The sequence below is a fragment of the Protopterus annectens genome, chromosome 4.part0, assembly GCF_019279795.1.
Source record: "Protopterus annectens isolate FY-2018-M chromosome 4.part0, PAN1.0, whole genome shotgun sequence".
Classification (NCBI taxonomy): Eukaryota; Metazoa; Chordata; order Ceratodontiformes; family Protopteridae; genus Protopterus; species Protopterus annectens.
Genome location: NC_056733.1, coordinates 1,855,577,169 through 1,855,602,587, shown reverse-complemented (window position 1 = coordinate 1,855,602,587; position 25,419 = coordinate 1,855,577,169). Strand labels below are relative to the sequence as shown.

At 37.5% G+C, this 25,419-nt stretch overlaps 1 protein-coding gene across 2 annotated transcripts in view; it reads left to right on the top strand.

Annotated features, from left to right (window-relative positions):
- Nucleotides 1-25,419, top strand: part of LOC122800048 (slit homolog 3 protein-like) — a 2,083,326-nt gene that overhangs the window by 1,558,746 nt on the left and 499,161 nt on the right. For both annotated transcript variants that reach the window (XM_044069531.1, XM_044069532.1), the window contains one exon: nucleotides 3,974-4,118. In XM_044069531.1, the coding sequence (XP_043925466.1) occupies nucleotides 3,974-4,118 (145 nt within the window). The remainder of the gene's footprint in view (nucleotides 1-3,973; nucleotides 4,119-25,419) is intronic.

The following is a 25,419-nucleotide window of genomic DNA, read 5'->3' as shown; positions in this document are numbered from 1 at the left end:
GTAGTAATTGCATTCCTTTTACAGAGTAAGTAAGTACTGATGTAAGTAATTTGAAATTAACTTCTGCATAATAAAATATAACCAGACATGACATTTCTTAGAAGCCTGTTTGGAACAAAACTATTGTTACTTTCAGTAGCAGCCCATGAAAAGGGCAAATGCACTATAATGCTTAGCACAACGTCAGTGAAAAGCATGAAAGGAAGTCACTGCCACTGCCCATGTCATCTTTGAGAAACTGTAATCACTCAAAGAAAAAATATTCTCTATTTTTGACATATTCTTTACAGATGGATTTGAAAATGACTTTTATTTCCACTCATTTGAGAATGTTCTGCTTTCTACTGGCAGTTTCTGTTACGTGTCTTCCTTTTCTTTCTTTATGCTGTGACAGATCTTGGCCATATAATATTGGCAGTTTGAAAGAGAAATGACCACTATATTCAGTACGTCTGAACTAATTGAAATTCAAGGGCATGGATGAGAATTCTCAGCAGGTATACCTGGCATTTCACAATAGAAGGCATGAGTTAAAATGGAAGGCATGAGTTCTTAGTAAGTCTTTCTCAGAAGAGATTGTCCCTTGACATGTGCTGACTGTTACCAATAAGTTTAATTTCAAGGCTTTAGAAATGCATCTGCATTTCAAACTCCTGACATGTATTTCCTGTCTTACTAAGCATCTTAGTGTCTTTTCTTTTGTTGAAGAGAAGGTATATTTTTTTCCGTCTTCTTGTAAAATATCCAGCTGTTCATTTTTTTTGAATAACAAGAAAGATGCGGTTATTTGTTAAACATGAGCTCCTCAGAGATATTAAACTCTGCAAGTATTCCTAGTAAATTTTGAGCTGTTCTGTTTGGCAGGGTGTCATATATGAGGAAATGTTTAACAGGATAGTTGTAACTATTCCATCTGACTGTTATCAATATTACCACGCAATCAAAAGTAAACTCTCATTTGCTTTGCCATACCTTACCATTGTTAAGCGTGGGATGTTTTTAAAGTGTACCATTCTAAGTAGTGTAGAAAGTTAGTTACACAATAAATTAATATTAGTGTTCTAAAGCATGTAGGCTTATTGGATAGTGCAGTCAGCATGCACATTGTAAAACAAGCAAATACCAATGCGATCATGTCCAGCCATTGAAGTATCAGTGATCGGCTGTACTTTCCATTGATGCATGCTCTTTTTGTAACATGTTTTACCAGGGCAGCAAAACATATGATAAACTGATCTGCAAAACTCTGAACATTTGAAAGGTGTGCTTATCGGCAGTACGGTAAGCTTTCTTGTCAACTGCCCTGATTTTCCTATTTCATATTTCAGAACTACCCCTCATCATTTTTTTAAATAACAGTTTGTCTGCTGTAGGCATATACTGACACACCTTAAGGTTTTACTCCCATTTTTATTTTGTGTCTGTAAAAGAACTGGGGCGTAACCGGCAACATGAGCATAAAAAAGAGACAGAAGGAGTGTTACACATACACTCTTCCTCATTCTGTCTAGTGTACTCCCTAATGTACAGTGCAGGTGTGCAGATGTACATGCCTTATGCATGCGCCGTACATCAGTTTAGAATGCAGAAGGCGGAAGAGCACTAAAGTCTTGTTATACAATCACATTATTTAAGAAAGATAAGCAACCTCTTTCTTAAATAATGTCACTATATAATAACAGTAACACATAAATGGGTGTGGGCATCACAGGATTTACCCACATTAGCTTTGTCTGGTCACAAGGGTTTCACCTTCGTGATCAAACCACACCAACCATGGGCAATCCTCTGATATCCATACCAGTGATAGTTTATTACTAAATTAACCAGTAGCATCATTACTGTAGGTTCCTGTGATACTCGTACCCAGTCATGGATTATTGCTAAATTACCCAGTGCATTCATTACTAAGGTACTTACGTTTCAGCATTTGAATTGTTAGATGTTTGAGACAGTGAAACACAGTCATTTTGGAGACCAACAGCCAGACTCGAGCCCCTCCTTGTTTATGTCTTTATGATACATATTATTTGTTTTGAAATTATTGACATCTAAGCATGTTCTACTTTTGACAATATATTACTGAAAGTCAAATGTCATCAGCAAAATAAAAATAAATAAATAACTAATTCTGTGAGAGTTTGATGGAGTCTTGCCTCCATGCATTAGCAGTTAAATGCTCCAGCATTTTGCCCCTTCTTTGTTATTGCTATTTTTGAGAACTGTTGACATATATCTGTTTTATCATCGATTCGAAGTATTTACTGAAAAGTGAAATGTCATCCAACGCTGTGGAAAAAAATGCACAAGCTACTACAATCTCAAAGTATAGCAGACTGAGCTGAAGCTTTCCTTTTTCCATGCACTACCTTAATGATGCCTAGTAACCCTATTCCCCCTGCACCCCACTCACCCCCTACAAATCATGTATGCAATTAGTGCATATTCTATATACCAACTCTAAGATCGCACAATAGCAGGGAAAGGGCAAACTCCCACTCCTTGCTGCTCAGAGATCTCTCTGTCTCTCTCTCTCATGCAGACACACACACACACACACACACACACACACACACACACACACACACACACACACACATTCATAAGGCAAGCAGTACTAATGCATGGAATGTTTACAGATACAGATATAAATATGTTACTCATGCCATCAGTCCTTTGACTACTTGTGATACTTTTTCATCCATTTGCTTTTCCTAGATAGGAAAACAAATAGCATTACATACTCAACCTGTGTTACACAGAGGACTCTGACATGCTTGATTGTATCTGCACTTGCATCTGTATTGCAGGTAAATTCCCATGGATATTTATGATTTATTCACAGTGTTTTTGTAATGTGATTTTGGAAGCTGTAGAACATTTGCATAAATCTTAACAATTTTTCTTATTGGTAACCTCGATTAAAGCTTTAGTTAGGGACACCTGCAGCATATCATCTGTTTCCCTCTAATAAAGCTTTTTTTTTTTTTTTGTGCATCATGAGATTCCAAGGTGTTAGATTTAAATGATCTTGCTGAAGACCCCCTGCTGATGGCCTTCAGTGTGATTATTCAGAAGATGGGAAGTATTCCGATCTTTCCTTCAGATTTGTCTACTTTGTTCTGGTCTGGTTTTAAAGTAAGTCATCCTAACCAGTTTGTTTAATAGGTTATTGTTTGTTTCCCCTTCATAGCTAAGGACTGCAGATCCCTACACCAGCCCCTCTGAACCAGATCTGCTCTGTATGACACCGAGAGGCTTAGCCATAATGATACTACAAATCCCAGAACATTATTTTCAGAGCCATTATTTGCACTAGTTTGGCTTTATCACTCCAGCTGTCTACGAGCTGTTCATGGTATTACTGTTGAAACTTGGATTTTTAGTTTTTCTTCTCACTGCAGGTGTCAGAAGTAACAAACCTGATCGTGTGCACTCAATCAGACTGTTAACGATGTCTGTCAGTGTAAGCGCCATCTAAATGTGATGCTATAATCATGTTTCTTAAGATAAAATAAAAGGTAGTATGTCACTATACAGTGCGTTCAAAAGATAGTACTAGTTGTTGCTTTTTGATGATGCATTTCTAGGACATTTGTGCTGCCCAAGCTGCCAGTGAAAACAATTATAGATAGGTCAGTAGTGTTATGTTGTACCTGAGGAAAATGCTTACTGAAATGTTAAAAGAATAAAATGCATATGAGTAATTTGACTAGTTGAGCAGTTAATTTCTATTGTACTGTATTACATGAATGTGCAAATTAGTTTGTGTGTCTGTGTGGGAGTGAACTTGCTTTCAGTATAATACCACTAATGTATTATACTTCAATCAGAACTCTGTTCTGAGTCGGTTAAACATGCTATCAGACTTGGATATCGATCTATTTTGTTACGTCTGCTGCTAATATAATTTTATAATAATATATAATAATATAATTATATAATATATATATATATTTTTATTTCCCTTAAGGTACACAGGCTTCTGAACCACACTCCTGCAATGCTAATGTTGTGACCTGCCCAGCCACCTGTACATGCAGTAACAACATTGTGGATTGCCGAGGGAAAGGCTTGACAGAAATTCCAGCAAATTTACCCGAAGGGATTGTAGAAATGTAAGTCAAATGTTAGCATTACATACATGGCATGGAGTATATCAGTAATCATAATTAATTTGAAAACATGTAAACTTTTAATAAAACAGGTCTTTTTCACTGAACTCTATTTCTATAAAAACAATCTTTTTCTCCTTTACTCTTCCTATATTCTGCTTATTATATTAGAGACTTTTTTTTGCAAAAAGGAGCACATAACAGTTTTTAGCTGTTAAATAAAACCTGTGCACTTGCCCATCTCACACATCTTGTATACGCAACAAAGCTGTTTGTATTCAATATCAGTGTATGGTCTGCTCTTGTCTATAGCTATTAGATAATGGCATCTTTTATATTTGTTTTCACTTTGAAACAATGCCTGTAAGAAACACAGACAGGCTTCCTTCTAGCATTTTTATATATCTTTTCAGGAGTGTTCTGTATTCTGTGATGTGGAGGACTTAAGAGGTAGATGAGATTTCATGAACTATTATAAATAACAGAAGAACAGCCATATAAAGGAGGAAACATCTGATTATCAGTAATGTTGTGTAAACCATGAAGTCTGAGTTAGAAAGATAAAACAAATACTTGAGAGCACTGAATCTATCCTAGTAGCATTGGGGATGTTTCTACATGCATAGTCTTTCTTATTTTTCATCCTTTATGGTTAAAACTTTTGTAGTTGCTTACTAAGGTGAATGCTTCCATGATATAAACTCTTGGGCCCATTTTTATCAGCAGGTTTATTTATTTCAGTGATAATTCTGTTTGTGCCACTCCTGGCTTTATTGTGAAGCCATGTGAAACTTGAGCAAGATGTGTCATTAACATTCCACAACATAGAAGCAGTCAGACCTATTGACTTCCAAGCAAATAACTGAGGTCTAACTAGACTGTATCAGGCTCTGTAGTAAAACTTTGCACAGATCTCCTAAGCCGTTCTTCATTTGTGTCCCATTACTAAGATCACACCTGGCCACCAAAATGTGTTCCATCCATAACTGCGTACTCATCTGTAATTATACTTGTAATGCTGAATTCTTCATATACTTGTCTGAACTGCCACAGGAAAATTAACAGATATCGATGCAACCAGGTGCAGACACAGACACGAACACAAACACATGTGAACACTGGTCTTTTAGTTGCAGGCCTACACAAAGAAAGCAAATTCCCTATTATTGATTGTCATTTTGTCAAATGTAATATGTAAAATAAAAGCATATAATCATGGATGGAAAGAAACAGTCCTTTATAAAGGGTTGGACCATTTCCCTTTCTGTATGATTTGAAACTTAGGAGGTGCTGTTGCAGGGTGGCTGGGGGGATGTTGTACCCCACCCCTGAATGCAATAAAGCATGCTTTCCTGTAAAACACGTTTTCCAAAGAATGTTTCTGTGGTTCTTTAAGTGTATTTCTGTGTGTCATTAAGTGTACAACAAGCAAGAAGTTGGTCTTCTTGATGGATTGTTATAGAGCCAGTTTTAGTAATGTTCACAAGTTGAACAGCAATTGGTTGTCTGCCTCTCAATGACACAAACACATGCATACACCTGTATAATACAAGAAACCATGTTATATAAGATTACAACAAGCACAAAGACAAAATCATGGCATGTCTGTTATTTGCAAAACAATGTCTTCAGTCTAATGACTATTTTTTTAATTTATTATTATTCATATTGGGACATTTTCGTTAAGTGTTTATTTAATGAAAAAAACCAAACAAAAAGAAAGTACAGCATTTGCTCTGACAGACAATCTTATTACAGTGGTAAGGAAAAATACTCTGAAAGATAGGGGATCAAACAAATTCAGTATCAGATGACGTAAAGGTTAAGGAAGGAAAGCAGTGGTGTATTTAGGGTGTCTGTGACAGAAGGTTGTAAAGGAAAGGGCACGAAGAGTAGCAGTCAGAAGCTGTTGCCCATCTCTGCAGATCACTGATAAGGATTTCCAAGTGCGATATTATGTGCTGTTAGTGGAAAGTTTGTCTCTGAAATGACAAAAGCAGGTGGGAGTTTGTACCTGAAATAGTAGAATATGATCACATCTCTGATGATATGAAGCTATATCTATCAACTACCCAGAGTTTCGCAGAATGTCCAGAATTTTGTCTCATATTTTTGGTAATATTCCTTTTAAAATATATGGTTTTCTGGCATATCACTGGGGATTGAAGTCACTAAATAATGACTTACATTTGAGCTTCAGACTTCAGAAAATGCATGCTAACACAGATTCCGTCATTGTAGCAACTTTCTAAGTTTATAAGAGCAGAATTTAAAATCTGTACCTGTTTTGTTTTCCCTCCATTAGTTTAGTCTTTGTCCAGATCTCTTGCACTAAGAGTTTGAGAGGTACGTAACCAACTAGTTATATGTTTGAGACTCAGACATTAAGAATTCACTTCAAGAACTTTGCTTCACTTTACACTTGAGGGGAATCTTAACATTCATGTTCAGAACACAAAACTAATTATGACTAGAGATCCCTGATGATGAATCTTTTTTAGTACAATGAGGTTTATCATCCTCAATGAGAAACTGAGACCTTAAAGCAAAACACAAGTGTAGGAGTGAAACGTGTTTTGTGTGCAGAAGAGAAATATCCCCATGATGAGCAAACAGCTTTAAAAAATCCTTTCTTTATACTTTGTAACACCTGTCTTTTGTGCTAGTGAAGTATATCACAGCTTTTAAGGCCATAAAGATGTTAATAAGATCCGTGATGATTCTTTCTGTGGCCTTGCAGATAAGTCTGGTTAGGATTATGGGTCTATAGTTCTTAGGGTCGATGGATGGACCCCCTTTGTGCAAGGAGATTACTGTTGCTGTTTTCTAGTCTGTTGGAACAAAGCTAGTGCACAGGTTATGGTTTAAAGTGAGTGCCAAGTAGTTTCACAAGATCTTGTTTTAGACTGCTTAGTAAGCAGCCTGGGATATTATCTGGTCTCACAGAGGCATTGTTTTTTTTCCCTTGGAGAGCACAGATGTTACTTGCTCTTTGGAGACACTAGGTAGAGGACTGGTGGCTGGTATGTTTTAGGGTATGACTGCTGGTGTCAGGGGGGTGAAGTTTGTGCCAAGTCTGTCAGCTAGCAGGTTGGCAATTTTCTCAGGTTTATTATGAGTGGTGCCATCTACTACTAGTTTTGCACACATCTGGGCCTTCCCTTTTAGATTTTGGGCATAGATAAAGAATGCTTTACAGTTATCCTTAGCTAGGGATGCTAATTTAGCTACATAATTAGCTTTAGAGGACTTTACAAGCTATCTGATTTGCTTGTTCAAGCCATGGAGGGTGTTCTTTCTCTGCTGAGTCAGATCCCTCTTGCTCTTAGACATCAGTTTCTTCCTTTTGTTATAAAATCTATTTATACTTGAGGTCCACCAGGGTGGCTTGTTTTTTTCACGAGGACCTAGTTTTGATCCATTTGGGTACAGCTGAGTCTATACAGTTGTACAGGTGGTTATACAAGGCATTTGTGTACACCTCTGCATAGGAGTCTTTATTTACTGTGTAAGCAGGAGGTTTGAAACTATACCATTGCTTAGTAGGCTGTAGTTTGCTTTGGAGAATTTTTTCATTTATTTAGCTCCTGTGGGGGGGGGGGGGGGTCAGGTCTGCTTGTTACTTCAAAAAAGACTAATTTAAGATCATACCTTACCAGGGAGGGCAACACACAGGGGGTAGTCCAGTGACCACCAATATTGGTGAGTACTAAATCTAGGACATTTGAGCCCCTTGTGGGGTACAGACTATCTCTTCCAGAGTATTTGTACTGACAAATTTCAAGAACCTCAGGGTGAGCATGTTAGTGCTTGTATATTTCTCCCAAATGATGGAAGAATAGTTGAAATCACTTGTGACCAAGGTGTTTGGCTGCATAGCAAGTGACTTTAGTATGTCCAGGTAGGCAGTGTGTTTCTCTTAGTTCATGGTGGGGGACCTGTTGCTAACAATGATATGGAAGGGGGTTTAACCTACAGTTAATTGGACTCAAGGGAGTTATACTGTTTAACCAATCTCAAGGTGCATTAGTCCATAATAAAGACAGATATTCCTCTGCCTTTGTTTTTTTCCCGCTAATTTTGAGGTCTTAACATGTGGAAGGCATTGTAGCGTTGCATGGCCGTGGTGCTTTCTGCAGCTTTGAACCATGTCTAAGTGACTGCAAAGACATCTGTATCTTCCAAGGTGAAGAATGCCTCCAGAGAGTGCAGTTTCCTGTTTAGACTTCTGGTATTAAGCAGCATAACCTTGAGTTTGTCTCAACTGGATTTTTTTTTATGTTGGAAGGTCTATTGTTCTGACATTGCCTAAAAAAGGTACAATGGGGGAGGCAGGTACCTTTGCCAGTAACTGATAGCCAAGACATGACAGGTGAAGACCATCCCTGGCAAAGCAGTTTGGTTTGTTGACCACATTTTCCCAGGCTGACAGATACTAGATCCCTCTGGACTGACACCAGAAACTAAGCCAGTTGTTGAAGTCGATCATTTTTTTCTTTATATTGAGGCATCATCCTGGGTGAAGTTAGAATGCTGCTTAGGGCTAATGACACACCTGCCTGGGACACAATCAGAGAATTCAGTCATGTCTCTCTTCGTATAGTCCAGAGAGGTATGTCTCAGATCATTCACCCCAACATGGACTATGACAGAGTCATACTGGTACTTGTCGTGGAGAGATTTGAGTGCGTGCATGATTTGACTGATCCTGGCACTTGACAGGCAGCTAACCATGACCTTCTCATCCAGCCTGGTGAGGGGGACTTCAGTGTGTCTCACTATGGAGTTGGCTGTGACCAGGACATTTGGTTTTTGAGGAGTTTTGCCATAGGGGCTTATTTGGGTGTATATCATATATTCAAAATTCCAAAATATCTAACACCATATGTTCAAACTTGGAATTTCGAATATAGATAACATTGAATGCTCAGAATGGGAAAAAAATTGCTGTTCCGAGAAACATGCACACAACACAAGCACACCAAAATAAATAAACCACACACATACAGTTAACAAAACCCAACCCCACACTAAACCATACATACATTACTAACTATCCACTTAACTTAACCTGCACCCTAACCCTAACCTGCACCCTAACCCTAAAGTCCGTAACTATCACACACATACCTGACGAAATTATACACAAACAAAGCAATTAATACACATACATACAGTTAACAAAACCCAGCCCTACACTACACCATACATACATTACTAACTATCCACTTACCTTAACCTGCAACCTAACCATAAGGTCCGTAACTCGTGCACCACAGTGGAGGAAATAGCAAAGCCATGGAATGGCCCACCAAAATATTGCCCTAGGTAAGATTTTGATGTTTCAGGGCTTCACTGTTTTCATCATTCGATGTTGTGGGTTCAGCGTTTTAACGTTCGATGTTTTACTTCTTTGAAGTTTTGATATAGACCCGCTTATTTGTTGAAACACTGGCATGTGTGTTATTATGTGTAGTGGATTCTGTTTGATCTGCAGTGTGTGCAATAGGTTTGCGCTTGGGTGGTTTCTGATCTTTTGGTAGGCTTCTAGTGCATACCTCCATATATCTGGGTTTATGTGTTATGTGGTTGTTACTTGTGAGAGGTGAAGTTTATGTGCTGACAACTGGTTTGATGTTTGGCAAGTTTTTACATGAGAGAATCGATTCCAAATTTGTATATACATCTGTCACAGTAAACATGAGGTAATTAGTACACTACCTCAGGAAACCCATGTCAATCAGGCTAACTGTCCATTGTGGCAGGATTATACCTTAATTAGTAGTGGGGAGTGGGCTAGTTAGACTAGGTTTTGCTCTAGGATTAACCAAGTTGTCTATTTTGAAGTAGGCTAGGGTTAAAAAACTGTGGCAAAGCTTCTCAGTGCACAACTGAGCTGCTCTCGGTGCAGCAAGGTAGTCTGGGAGCATTCAGTAGCAGATATCTAGGGAAAATTTTTTTTCTAGGCCTTTGTGTCTACATACCACAGTACTAAACCCAGTAGTGTGGTGTGCAGCTATGTGCAAATGAGAGGTTTAAATACAGACGAAGTTAAGCAGTTTTAACACAAACTAACCAATAGGAAAGCCCAAAACTGAACATTTTTCCAGCAATCCCCAACTCAGATAGGTCCTGGGCTACACACTCTGCCAAAAGGGTGAGGAGGGCCTTCTTAATGTAAGATGGCTGGTTTTAGTGCTCAGGTGATTCCAAACAGTCTAGGTTCAGCAAGTCTAAATCTAGTCTATGCTGTGTAAGGCACAGGGATTACAAAATTTAAAGTGCAGAATAACAGTCACAACAGTAGAAATGAAGTAGCAGTTTAGTTAAATACAGTTTACAAAGTCCAGTGCAGGCATAAAATATACTTATTTGTCAGTTGAAATCAGTGGATGGCTTGGATTTCTGCTCAGATTCACTTAAGATCTCTGGCTGAGGTCACCAAGCTTTGAGCAGCTCCAGTGCATGCATATATATGAGTGCACATGGGTGAGCAGGGGAATATGTTTGGAAGAGACATTATTACTGAACTTTGTTAACGTTTAACTGTTAAACTCATGTTTGGAGTTTTTATGTTTCGATCAACTTTTTTTGGACCTTCTGGTTTTGCCATTGAGTGGCTTTAGTATCTCACAGAAAGTCAGCCTGTGTTTTGTTCTTTTTTGTTAAAGCTTTACTTATCATATATTTGAATATGCTGACATTTGTGTCCTTTATATTAAGATTAGACTAAGGCGGAGTCATAAGTGTTATAACTGCAATAAAAATACCAAAAAAAAAATGTTTATATTTGTTTTTTCTGGAAGAAAGGAAACAGGATTTATGGATGTCAACTACATTTCTGAAAATCCACAGAAGTTGCAGCACTGAATTATGGCCTTCATGGATTTAGAGGAAGAAAGCGTTATAATTTTAAACTCAGAAGAAACACTGATAAAGGCTTGTGGCATCTAATCTAAAAAAATCTTTAGTATTCTGTTCCCCTGACAAATATGTCCGAATGCGTTACTAGGCTATATTCAAACCTGGTAGATAAGACAATATTAATGAAAACTTATTGATTTAGTTTGAGTCTTACAAAAGAGAATAGGAGGCCAATAACTCACAATGTCTCTCTACATTTAGAACATTTTTTACTGTGTTATGCTGTCAGCATTTGTAACATATACACTAGGTATCCTTTCTTGCCTTCAAATTAAGAAAAGAAAAGTACTTGTCATAAATATAATCTAGAAAAAATGGAAACCACACCCTTTTATAGGTATACAGACAGTGTTCTGCATCCAATAATGCTCTCAGTGAGTTTTTGATTTGAAATAGTATATTAATCCATGCATTTACTCTCAGTCATTATCTCTATTTTGTGAAAGATTGGACTCGTCTACAACTCCTTTGAGTGAAACATTTTATAAAGAGAATAAATAATACATAATACATATCATGATCTAAGGTATGGGTTTAGGAACTACAAACATCAGTTTCCATTCATATGAAAAGGAGAAGTGATACAGATTGTTGTATTCCAAAATAAAACAGGATATAATTATAGTTATAAGTGCTCTAAAGGTATGCACAAAAGTTAATACAACAGGCAAAATGCACATTTTAATTAGACTGGAGGCACACTTTTTTTACTGCTGGAGTATAGTGAACATAAAAACAATAAAATAATGCAGTCTGACCACAGAAAATGAAGAAATGAGGTAAATGCAAGGAGGAGCTCAGATGGTTTTGTGTGAGTGTAACTGGTAAATGATCAGATTTGGTGTGTGAAGACTGACAGATGATGGCCATTGACAAAACAGCTTGAAGGTTTATTGCAAGGATTAGCTTTCATAATTGGAGATTCATTGGATTATACTTTACGTGTGACAGCTGCTTTGTGGATGTATTATGGAGCTCTTAAGGTGTTAGAGTTGTTGGGGTCACTAGTTTTGCTAGGATGTTTCAGTGTTTTACCTCTCTGCACATTTGGTTGTGTAGATCTAAAATGGATCTGTTGGGGAACAGATAGTACTGGGAAAAGTTGGGGATGATTGGTTGTGTCCCGTGAGTTGGGTTAAGAGATTGCTATAGTCTCATGATGGGAGTCTTTAGGACTCTATTTTCATGAGGAGTGGGTAAGGTGGCAATGTGTCATTAGTGTGTATATATGATGAGGAGAGCTTTTTGGTTTCTTGGTTTTCTGGGAGAGAGGTTTTCCACTCATTCTTTATGCTTTGGCAGGCTATCAGATTTAGCGAAGGAATCAAGTGGAATCATTAAGAAGGTGAGTTGTTGGTCATCAAATCCTTTTTTATCTTATATTAGATAATTGGGTACAGTGACTGGCATGCATTGAGTTGGGTGTCATTGGGCTCCTTAGAGTCTTGTTGGTACATTTGGCAAGTAACAATCTGGGAATAATTCTGAAGCTAAAGTTGGTAGTTAGGATAAGGGAGGATTTGTAAATTTTATTTAGCATTGTTCACTTCACTAATGGCTCAGGCATAGGAATGTTCTTAAGTCTGTTTGTCTAAGATGGAATGCACCTGAACCATCTTCCAGGAGGCAGTATCAAACAGGTGACATCCAGGGTGAGGAGAGTCTTTCAAGATGTTTGTTGCCCTGCTGAGACAGTGAGAGCTGAAGATTTCCTCCAAAGAGTGCAATGAGCAGCCAATGATTTTCTGGGCAGAGCTAATGAGCCTTTGAAAGACTTTACTCTCTGCCGCTGAGCTGTTGGCAACCACTATAGCTGTAGGATAGTCAGGCAACTGGCTGTTTTAGGTATTTATATGATAGGTCATTGAAATGTTGATGGCAGGGATCCAGTTTGTGGTTTGGACCTCATTAATCGACAATTAGGTTTGTTTTTGGTGGGTTTGGTGAAGGTTTTGGATTGAATGAGGGGGAACAGCCTTTGTCAGGCTGGTTGGCAGAGAAAAGGGGCAGACTTGTCCCTCTTCTCTCCCCCCTCTGGTGTTGGATGTTTAATTCAATGAACTGGGAATGAAAGTGAGTGATGGGATGCTGCTTGATAAGTAAAGTAAGCGTGCTGAGGTGAGGACACTGCTTAATAAGTAAAAATAAGCGAGTAGAGGGAAGGACGCTGGTGAGTGGAATTACACTGGCCTAGTAAAAGGTTATATGGATGTTCATGCTGTGATCAAAAAATTAATATATTGTTCAATTGAGTTGTGTTTATGGAAGTTTAATAAAGGTTGTCAAATGTCATTTGGTGTGGTGTATTTATTGAGGGGGACCAGGACAAATGAGGTTTGACAACAAGCCAATTTTTCCAGGGATATCTTTAGGGAAGGATCAGGAAGGAATAGTAATAGTAGTTAAGATGATAGTGAGAAGGTTATGGTGGTGTAGATGGAAGGGGTAAACTGGGAAAGTAGGAGGTTTGGGAAGAAATGAGGTAAGTGTAAGGAGGAACTTAACTGGTTTTGTGTGAAAGTAACTGGGTAAGGAATCAGATTTTGGTGTGAACTTGCTACCCGCCCTCCCACCCTCTTTTAGGAACATTGGGAATGGTGTGGTTATTTTTATAGATTTGGTGTTTAGTCAGAGAAGTGGGGGGCTTTTCCCTCTTCTGTTCCACTCTGGTATTGGATGTTTAATTCAATGAGTTGGAGAATGAAAGTGAGTGATGGGAAGCTGCTTGATAAGTAAAGTAAGCGAGTGGAGGTGAGGACACTGCTTATTGGGTTAGGGTGAGTGGAGTTATGCTGCCCTAGTCAAAGGTTATATGGATGTTCATGCTGCAGTCGATAAATTAAAATATTGTTCAATAAAGATTTTCATGCTGTTTTAAAAAAATGAATATATTGTTCAATAGAGTTATGTTTACTGAAGTTTAATAAAGGTAGTTGAATGTTATTTGGTGTGGTGTATTTATTGGATCAGACTGGGACAAATACAGTTTCATTTTTTTGCAGAGAAATCTGCTCTGCAAATGTAATTATTGGGTAAGACATCAAATCCAGGTAAAATTAATTTGGTTAAAGCATTTGCAACCTGCAGATGCTGGATAAAGAAGCCATTGCATCTGCTGGAATGCAACTGTTTAACACTGACAAAATTAAGCAATGTGTGTTGAAAACTGTATTTTCCTCTGAATATTCACTAGAAAAGAGAAAGATAAATGTTATATACATTTTGATAAAACCAGACATTTCTTCACTGAGTTAATGGTAACTTTGGAGGTTCTTATGGTATGACGGAGGACATATGGACACAAACCACAAGGGTCATGTGGTGAAAAGACCAATTAGTTCTCTGCTATGGACAATGCTGCTGGATCAGCAAGAGAATCTGGAGAGCTTGTTATTGAGTTTTCCATTAAGTGCTTTATCCTTTCAGGAGTTTTCATTTGCTGAAATAAACAGACAGTAAACCATATATTAAAATAATATGTTATGATATGACATGCTATTCTATGATATCCTGTTGGTTGTAAGAGCAATAATGGCTTTAGCACATATCCAGCATAAATATACAGAGATGTACAAATAACTTTTTTTCAGGAAGAGGATAACACATCCTGGCCATTACTGGGATAAGTAGAAGCCTGAAGGAGAATGCAGCTGTTCTGGTCAAAAGTTGTCAGACACAAAATGCCCAGACAGTTAAGACAAATAAGAAAAATGGCAAATATATGTATGTCTGTTCTCCATCGATTTTTTTATGATACAATCTTGCAATGCAATCCAATTCTGAATGAATCTAATAACCTAAACTAGGGCTTAGAACTTTAACAAGTCAGATCATCGTGAGAAGGCCTGCAGGTAGAATGTTAAATAACTGAGAAATGTACTGTTACTTTTATTCCCTCTGAGCATGCTTATCTTAACAACCATCCAAGAAATCATATTCCATCGACACTGCTGTCAGAAACCCCAAAAGACTTATGGAATCTTGGTTGCCATGCAGAATGAACAGTATATAGATTTAAACGCCTATTTTACATTATTTAATTCCCTTTCCAGTCTTTCAATTAATTATGATAGCTGTAGCAAGTAATAATAGGCCAACAGGAGTTCAATCACCTTTCCTATAGTTAGAAAAAATTAAAGTGTTGTGTTGATCCTCTAACAGAAAACACAGACGATGAAATGCAGAAGTGATATAATACCTTTTATTAGGTTCTATGTCATAAAACCAGCAAAGCAAACTCTCGAACCCTCACATGAGCGAATAATCAAAAACTCGAAATTGGTATTGTGGAGGGCTGTGCCCCTTCCCACCCCCGCTAAATATATATTCCTACTCCAAGATCACACTACAGTGAGGAAAGGGCAAATATTCCGATATTCACTGTACTGCGATCCCAAAATACCACTTCCGAGTTTCTGATTATTCGCTCATGAGCTTTCGAGAGTTTGCGTTTTTGCCTTTCTGAAGTAGACCCTTTTATTAGACCAGCATAGGTTTTTCAATTACTCGAACTTTAGAGGTGGCATGAGCCCTTCATCAAGAGTTATTAATTTACTGATGTTAAATATGGTTTACACGAATCGAAACACCTTGTCTGGGCATAAAACCCACAATCTACATAGATCCCTTCTGCATTGAAAGGGAAATATATAATTTATTTCCAATTCGCTAAAAATATAAACCTTGAAAATGCTAATGTGCAAAAAAGCAGCTCATACTATACATCAGAGACATGCAGTGTATGTGTGTGTGTGTGTGTGTGTGTGTGTGTGTGTGTGTGTGTGTGTGTGTGTGTGTGTGTGTGTGTGAGATTGAAACTGTAGAACAGGGTCTCAATATAAATTTGGCATGTTATGTTAGAGTTAATGCTCAGTTAGCAGATAAGATAACACTATGATAGACTGCTCTGACTTTTAATGAGGCAGTAAATCTCAACAAAAAGATGTGTAGTGAGGTTAGTTAAATCCAGAGAAGGAAAACATGAAGTTACAATTTGTAAAGTGCTAATCTGTCTAAACAAGCAATCTTATGAGATAGAGGTGTTGGTTAACAGAAAATATGATACAGCAGTAATATCCAGTTCGCAATAATGTGGAAGGCAGGATCTACCAAAAGAATATGAGACCGAGTTGGAATTTATGGATATTGCATGCAGTTAATAAACTATGCAGGCTGTGGTTTATCTAACTGAGGGAAGGAGAGAAAGAAGAGGAGAGAGAGAGAGAGAAAGAAATTGTGTTTTTATGCCAGCCTAAGGCTCTGAAAAAGAGTATAATTGGATAAAGTTTTGTTATGCTGTGAAAACTGCCTTAACATTAAGGCCTTAAGTTTATGGCTATCACTATCCTAACCACAATGTTGCCTTATGTGAAAGCAACAATACTCCTGTCATGAAAAAATATAGGTAGTAAGACACAGACCCCAGTAATATTAACAATTACCATTAATATTCTGAAATTGTTAGCAGTTTGAATTCAAAGTAAATTTGTCATAAACCATGCATTACCAAAAAAGGGTTGCTCTTCAGTATACCTTATTTAACTGTACTGTTAGCTACTCAGAATTAAAAGTAAGGTTTTGTACTGTATCTCATAAAACCAGTTTCCAGGCTCCTACCACTAACTATCAGACTGAGCAATTGAATTAGCTTACTCTCCATTGCTCTTCTTTCCAAAGGTGCAAAAAGTACTTATATATGTATGTATTTTATTTTATTTTATTTTATTTATCCAACAGTTAACATCTGTTTACTGCGATAGTACACTGATCTGAAGGGGCCATTTGTAGACACAGCCCAAGTAAAAAACAAAAACAAATTAATTCAGCTATCTAGGGTGAGAATAGAACCTACAGCCTTTTGCACCAAAGGCACGTACACTACAAGTTGAATTACTGAGACTGCTGATGAGTAGATTAACATTCTGTTAATAGTTTTTTGCAAATGAACTCCAATAACTAAGAGTAAGAAAAGTGGGTAATAACATTGTTTCTGGCCATTTAATCTATATATAGCACTGTCTTGAACAGACATAACTTTGACTTATTGCTTAGCATTACTGTCACGACTATTTCCTTCATATTTATCACATTTCCAGTTACAGCCTATATCTTGTACCAGAGATAGAACAGTTTCAGGTTTAATTAAAATTTGCAGCAAAAAATACACTTTGTACCATTTTGTAAAAGACCATATGATCCACTTTCTTTGAAGTTTTTAAGGTGTCCAGGTCTCTTTAAAGAATACATAATGCATGACAGTGTGGAGAAAAAAGAAGGGAAGAATAATGCATTTTTGCCACTCCACAATTGATTGGAGATGACTCACACAAGATTGATAACCACTGAAAAGGCAATTAAGCTGGCTTCATTAGCAATGCTAATTTAAAGCTTCAGAACAAACCTTTTGCAGAAAAATGATTTAATCTCTTTACTTTCTATAGATGACCATAACCTGTTCTTGTCAGTTTTTAGCAAATACCATAAGAGTCAGGTTTTATATGCCCATTGTTTCTTTTAAAAATAAATCTCTTCACTGTCGTGACCCACTGTATTTCTCTCTCAGATATTTTTATTACTTTTAATTGAGAATAGAGGTGGTACAACAATAAAAGAAAGGACATTAGTACCAAGAATTTTACAGAACATGTATTTTAGAATTGCCCTGGTCTCCTTCAATAAACACATCACAACGAATGACATTTCACGACCTTTATTAAAACTTCCATAACATATCTTTGATCACCAAAATTATTAATTATTACTAAACACAATATAGTTGGTTCTACGACACAGGATAAAGAAAAATCCCACACACTTAGCGCTTTCACCATAACAATGGCTTCTTCAGAGCTGAGTGGGAGCAGTTACTCCATGCATTTAAAAAGCTTGACATCAGCTACATTCAGCCTATCATAACATGAAAACAATTAAAAATGCAAGTAGACACCACTACATAATCTATTCATGAATTCATATGGATGTTGTAATAAATATGTATGTGTACACATTTATTTAATTTTACTATTAAAAAATAAAAAAATGTAAAGTAAATATTAATTAGCAGTGTCCAAGACTCACTTCGTATCCCATTTACCCAGTAAGCAGCGTCCATACCTGAACTTGCTTACATTACTTATGAAGCAGCATCCCATCTCACTTCATACAACATTCATTGAATTACCTTCCACCAAATAAGCAGCATCCTTACCTCAGCTTGCTTATCTATTCAGCAAACTTCCTCCAGCTGCTCACTTTCCTTTCCCCAAATCCTTGAAATGAACATCTAGACACTAGAGGGGGAACAGAAGAGGGCAAGCCTGTCCCTCTTCTCCACCTACCCCACTGATAAATTAACCTCAATCCCCACTAACCCACCAACAAAAAAAGGGAGGATGGGTGGGTAACAAATTCAGACCAAAATGTGATTGCTTACCCAGCTACACTTGTCTAAACCCCTTAAGGCCCTCCCCGCCCTTATCTCATTTCCTCCCAATCATCCCTCCATCCATTTTAACCCTTTCACCTCCCCAATCCAACTAACTCCCACTAATATATCACTCTAACCTCTCTTGAAGATGTCCCAGGACAACTTGGTTCATTGCCAAACCTCATTTGTCTCAGTCCCCTTCAATAAACACCACACCGAATGACATTTGACGACCTTTATTAAAACTTCCATAACATAGCTTTTATCAACAAAATTATTAATTACAACAAGACACAATATATTTGGTTCTAAACACAACATAAACATCCTCGTAATGTTAATCAGGACAGCGTACCTACTCACCCTGCCCCAGTAAGTAGCGTCCATACCTGAACTCGCTTACTTTCCTTATGAAGCAGTGTCCCATCTCACTTCATGCACCATTCATTGAATTACCTTCCACCAAATAAGCAGTATCCTTACCTCAGCTCGCTTATATATTCAGCAAACTTCCTCCAGCTGCTCATTTTCCTTTCCCCAGATCCTTGTAATGAACATCCAGACATCAGAGGGGGAACAGAAGAGGGCAAGCCTGTCCCTCTTCTCCACCAACCAACTTGACCAGCTTGCTCCCCCTCCCTTCTACACAAAATTTTCAACCAACTACCTCACATAAAGGGAAGGGTTAAGCCAAACATCATTCGGTGTACCCATCATCTGTAAAGAATATTAGAACCCTGAGTAATCACCAAATTGATTTTCCTTTCTTAGTGAATCAGCCACCTAGTAATCCCACCATCATACCCACTATTCCAAAACAAGAAAACATTCGTAATCCCAAAACCACCCAACTACTAACTTCAAAACATCCATGAAATGACAATCACACTATTTGGTGCCCACTGACCCTCCATTTATCAAGTGCCAACCTTTACAACCAACGTACTTTGACAATCGTAATGTCCTAATTTTCACACTAATGAAACCTACCCTATCCCTCCAGCATGTGAACCAGTATACTAGATTTAGCAATTAGCATAACCCTAACACCCACACAACTGAAGTAGTATCTATCCACTCCTCCTTGTTCCGCTGAAGTACCCCACCTTGTTGACAAGCCTGCACCATATCAGTCAACAATCCAGACCACCAATATGGTATCGCCTTGCAGCTATAATACAATGTACCCCAGCTAGTAACAACCCTACCATGTACATAATTTCTAAAGCTACCCCAAGCTCCTGCCACACAAATGTAATCTTCTAACTACCCTGAGATGCCATATAGCTAATGGTGCCAGAGACCCATATTGCCGCCATAATATCCTCGTGAAACTGGACCCTCACCTCCTGTCAGCACATCATCTGGTGCCGTGGCTACTCACACTAAAGACTTCAACCTGGTATGTAACATTAGAAAACCTGCTTTAAAGACTGCTTGTATAATCCCTCGAACCCCAAAAATTTTAATGACCTAACACTAAGAGCCAGAGAACCAAAACCCCTTAACCTAGTTCCTCAACAACCAATCCCAGCAATGAAGTACTCTACGTGCCCAACCTTAACCCCCCCCCCAATTCACTCATTCCCAAATGGCAATCAGGCCAACATCCAAAATTTAGTAAATTAGCATAACCCTGTTCCCTATGAAAACACAGAATTTACTGCTAAATCCTCCCTGACCAACTGGAATGTCCTGCCCTGTGTACAAGCCTGAACCAAATAACACAACCTATCCACCAGTCTCCTACCCCCTGGTGGCTGCAACACAAGTTGACCAAGCTAACACCCCTACCATATACTTGAATTATAAAGCTGCCCCCAGAGTCCTTCAGCAAGCGTCTGGTCCTGCTAACCAAGCCTGACAACCAGCAAACCATACCACAGTCATATCAACCCAGAAAATAGACCCTATTCCCTCAGACTTCCCCAACTAAAGGCATGATGCCTTCTAAGTTGAAAACACACCAAAATTCCATATCCCTTGGATTTCCCCTTTAAAGGTTTCCTTTCAACATGCCCTCTATCATCCAATAATGAATTCAACCCTAAACATCTGCTAGTAGACCTCAAAAGAAGCCTTGCTTACTTAACAGTAATCCACCTGTGCAGTCTTGGCTTGCCACTCCAGCCAAACAGCATGCATCACCTTCAGGTCACTGACTGATGTGACTCTCTGCACCTTTCCCAACCGCACTACCCATCATTCCAGCTATGGGCCCCTCTTGAAGATGTCCCAGGACAACTTGGCTTATTGCCAAACCTCATTTAGTGGCACCAAGTCTTTCATATAAATTATATCACATTTCAGATTATAAAATTAATGTTTTTACACAACCCATCATTGTATAACTTCAGTTTTGAGTCTGATAGAAAGGAAGTACTTATAGAATAACTGTTCTTGATCCACAGTAGGAATATTTTGCTTATACAGTCATGAATCTCCATTAGAAACATTTGCTTAATACATAGACTGTGGTCTTTGTATATCTACATGTACTGACAATAAGACACATTCTAAACTAAAAACAGACATTTCTGGTTTCAGAATTTCTGCAGTATTTGCATTATTCGACAACTTAAATTGTGTGCTTACTGCAGACTAGCAAGTAGGCAAAATGCATTGCCTCACTTGTGTATGTCTTCTCATGTGCAGGAAAACATAAACATGGGTGAATAGTAATTTTCTGGCACAATATAATGTTAGAAAAATTGTTACATACCATGCAGTTTGTATTTTAACTTCTCAGTGAGAGACAAGTAGGAAAATGTATATATGTGGGAACACTGCATGTGGTCAAAGTGTCTCTCATCATTCCCAGCATGGCTGTCTGATTGTTCTCATATCTCATCTTAGCAAAACTTTTGAAGGACACATGGTAAAATCCATCATGGAGTTACAGGATAGTAAATATGTGGGATAATAATGAATCCCCCCATAAGCCTAAGATAAATCTAGTTTCTGTGTTTCGTACAGATGGAATTTCGTAACTTTGAGTCAATCAGCTGCATGTCAATGAAAGTTTACTTTCTATGCATGTTCCCATATCTGTGTATGTACATGTGTATATGTGTACACACACACACACACACACACACACACACACACACACACACACACATTCTCAGTACACAAGTTAGCAATACAGTAAGATTCCATAAATTGTACTAAAACCATAAACAGTAAACACTTCATTCACAGACTCACAAAATTACCCTCATCCACTCCACACCTCCTCAGTTATATATGTACTAAATAAAAGAAAACACAATAGTGGTGGAAAGAAAATTTCACTGTACCACTTTTACCTGATCTCAGAAAGTAGCCTTCTAGGCAAGCCTTTGCAGTGAAATTAAGTGGTACTAAACCTCCCCCATTCAATAACTCTGCTGCTCATGTCCACTCATGTAATTTTTGTATTTTTCTAACAAAATGTTCATTGATGAAATGTACATTATGTTAATCTAGCTACATGTGTGTGTGATGTATCCTCTTTCTCTTTGCATATGTATATATATATATATATATATATATATATATATATATATATATATATAAATGTACACACATATACGTGACTTCTATCACCTCGTATACTTAACCATCTTTAGTCACCTGATTGGTCTAGATACTTTAAGTTCTAATAAAGTGCTTGCCAAAAAAACAAACATTTGGATTTGAGACCATTTTATCAAGAGGACTCTCCTTACCTTCACTGTCAGGTTAAAAGACTGACTGACCAAGAAGCCAAAATACATGTAAGGTCTGATTGTGCAGTAAATACTGAAAGTTTTGAAGCATTATAAAGCTAATATCTTACTGGTGGGTTAATCTTCACTGGATTTAAAACATTTGTGGAGATTTATTGTGTAATACTATAAATAATATATAATACATAGAAGCAAATTTTTGTATTGGCTGTCCTATACTATCAGAAGTTATGTGCATGATTTATAAATGCATGCATACTAGAATTTCTTGACTTCATCATATTAGACCGATCTATATTTCATGTAAATATTACCAAAGACACACTCTGTATCCTTAATGTCATTTAAGACACTTTACCCTTTCCTGTCTTTCCTGTAATTTCCATTTCCTTCTCCAAGGTGTAATGTTACATTATATGGAAATATTATTTCAGATTCAAACTGATTTGAAGGATGCAAACCCTTTTTTTTTACTTTGGGAGCTGTGAAGACCTAGACAGTACACATTCTAGTTTCACATAGCTGCTGCTGTTAAAAAGTACATGATGTCGTACTCAGCCCTTACAATTCACTTCTTATATAAACTGCTTGAACTATGGAGCATCATTTACCTCATAGTGCTTTTTCCCTTGTTTGAAGCAGGGAGTGTATCACTATATGTGTTAATCTAAGGGCCAGATTCCAGAAGAGTTGCTCTCAGTGTAAGTCGGCCTTAATTTTGAAAGACTTGCTCTTTGGTGTAATTGACTAATGTCAGTGTAAAGCCTATCTATAAACAGGCTTACTATAGGGACCAGATTGCAAAAGACCTGTTCTCAGTATAAGTGGTTACTTACACTGAGAGCGCATCTTTTGGGATCAGGCCCTAAATCTTTTAAGATACCCGGGAACAGTTCAACTATGCAATATCCTACATAACAGTAGCATTCAATGTGAATTAGTTATAGTGGTGAAATTACTTTTCTGTGAATGGCTACCTCATACAATGAATATTTATTTATTTATTCATTCATTTTTAATTTAAAATTTATTGCAATTTATAACAGAAGAAAGCAACACATTTATAACATATCAATTAACCTAATAACAAATAAACTATTTACAAAGTCCATAACAAAATAATCAGTGTACTAGCTCAATAACATTTATCCAATAAATCTTTAAGCTTTAGCCATGACCAATGTTTACAGGTAATATTTTATGTCCTTCTCTACAATGAATATTTATGATGTCATCAAATGTTCTATTGGTCTTTATGCATGCAGTTATAATTAAGTCAAAATCATATGTATCTTTTAAAACATGTCCATATTATTCCCGCAGGATCCCTATTAAATTGCCGGATGTTTCAAAGTTCAAATGTCATATGGTCGACACCATATGATCGAACTTTGAAAAGTTCGAAGGTGAAAGGCAATGGCTCCATACAAGCAGAATGGGAAAATTTCCCTTTTGTGCACTGAAGTCCAGTCTCTAGTTGGTATATTTAAGTAGTGGGGTGTGGGAGGTGCAGCCCCCCCCTGCTCAGAGCTTTAAGATATTTTTTTTTTTACTTTTTTATTATATATTCAAGGTTTCAAGTTTTGCTCATATGTTGTCGAACATAGGAAGTTCGAAATTTTGAAGCTTTGAATATATAATATAGACCCATTCCCACATTGCAACCATATTAAAGTACTTTACAAATTATGAAAAAAATAGAGTCAGATGTTCATGACTGGTTATGGTGTGTGGTTTCAAGTGTTAATCATCATCAGCCAGACTGAGATGCATTTTGTCTTCCATTTTAAAATGCCATCTGCATATATTCTTACCTAACTATATGAGAAATTAACATTTTCAAAGCTTATGTATGGTCTGCATAAATAACAAAATCAAAAGAGAAAAAATTGCAAAGTATCTTGCATGAATTAGTCACATACTGACCTAGTTGGTAATAATGTTAGCCACTTTTGTGTTCTGTTGTTAAATCACAATGCTTGTCCACAGTACCCAGTAAACTGTTTTGACATTTCCTGGCTCCTTATCATTACTGCTAACAAAGGAACATACTAGGCAAGCAATCTTAGGGACTATAAGATGCCTAGCCCATGTATACCTTTATGCAAGACAAACTTAACAGTTCTTGTCACCATTTTCAAGCACATAGTAGTCCTCACCTCACAAATTGATTAACAGAAGTGTAACTAGGGTGGTGTGAGAGGGGCAACTGCCCTAGCCGCAAAGTGTTGGGGTAAAATCAGCCAATCCTTGTCTTTCTTTAATGCAATACTGGTTTTTAAAAGCCGGAATTACATTTGAGGTTAAACCTGAGCACTGTAGTACTGTGTGTGTGTGTGTGTTCTAAACTGTAGCAACTGCTTACTACATTGTTGCAAGCAGTTTGCTACAGACTAAAGGTAGAAACCCTCTCTTTCTTTTTTTTTTTTTAACCAACCAGAGCACCATAGCTTTCTGTGCATGTAGTTTATAAATTGCAGCAAGCTGTTTGCTACAGTCTAAAGTGAAAAAAAAATTAAGCTTAAATATGAGTGCCATAGTTCTGCATGCAGGCAAGGTATAAACGGCAGCAGTTGTTTGCTACACTTTAAAAAGAAGAAATATGTTTTATTTAAACTAAAACATGGGTGCTATACCACTCTGTGTAGGCAGGTTATAAATTGTAGCAATTGTTACTGTTTGCCATAGTTTAAAAGAAGAAATTGTTATATATCGTTTTAATAAAGTATGTTGAAGGAGGGTTGGGGACAGGGCACAGAAACAGGACCTGCATGGCTGGGGGCGCATGTTATGTATCTGGCCACCTGGTTTGCTCTTCATCTGTAGAGCTGAGGGAGTGGGGTGCTGATTCATAGTACCAGTCCAAGACAATGATGGAACCAGCTATGCTTCTGTTGTGCAAGGTAGAACGTGATAAACTTGATGTAAATTTGTGTCAACCCATCCAGTCATCAAGAAGTTGTAATTTGTTTGACCTGTAGTGGTAACATATTCCATAGGTTAGGAATATGTTGATTTAGGAACCTATCTTTCCAGCATGTCTTACTTATTTGTTGATGTACATTTAAGCACTTGGTGTGGGTGTTTGTAAAGCCACTGGTTTTATGAAGAAATAAAATGTCAAGTAGGACTGTGTCTTTCATGGCTCAAAAAGCAAGACACAGGGCAACTCACAGCAAACTGTAGGATAGTGAGCATAAGGAGAGTTGTGATAGTCTGTTGGGGCTTAAAACCTTTAATTTTC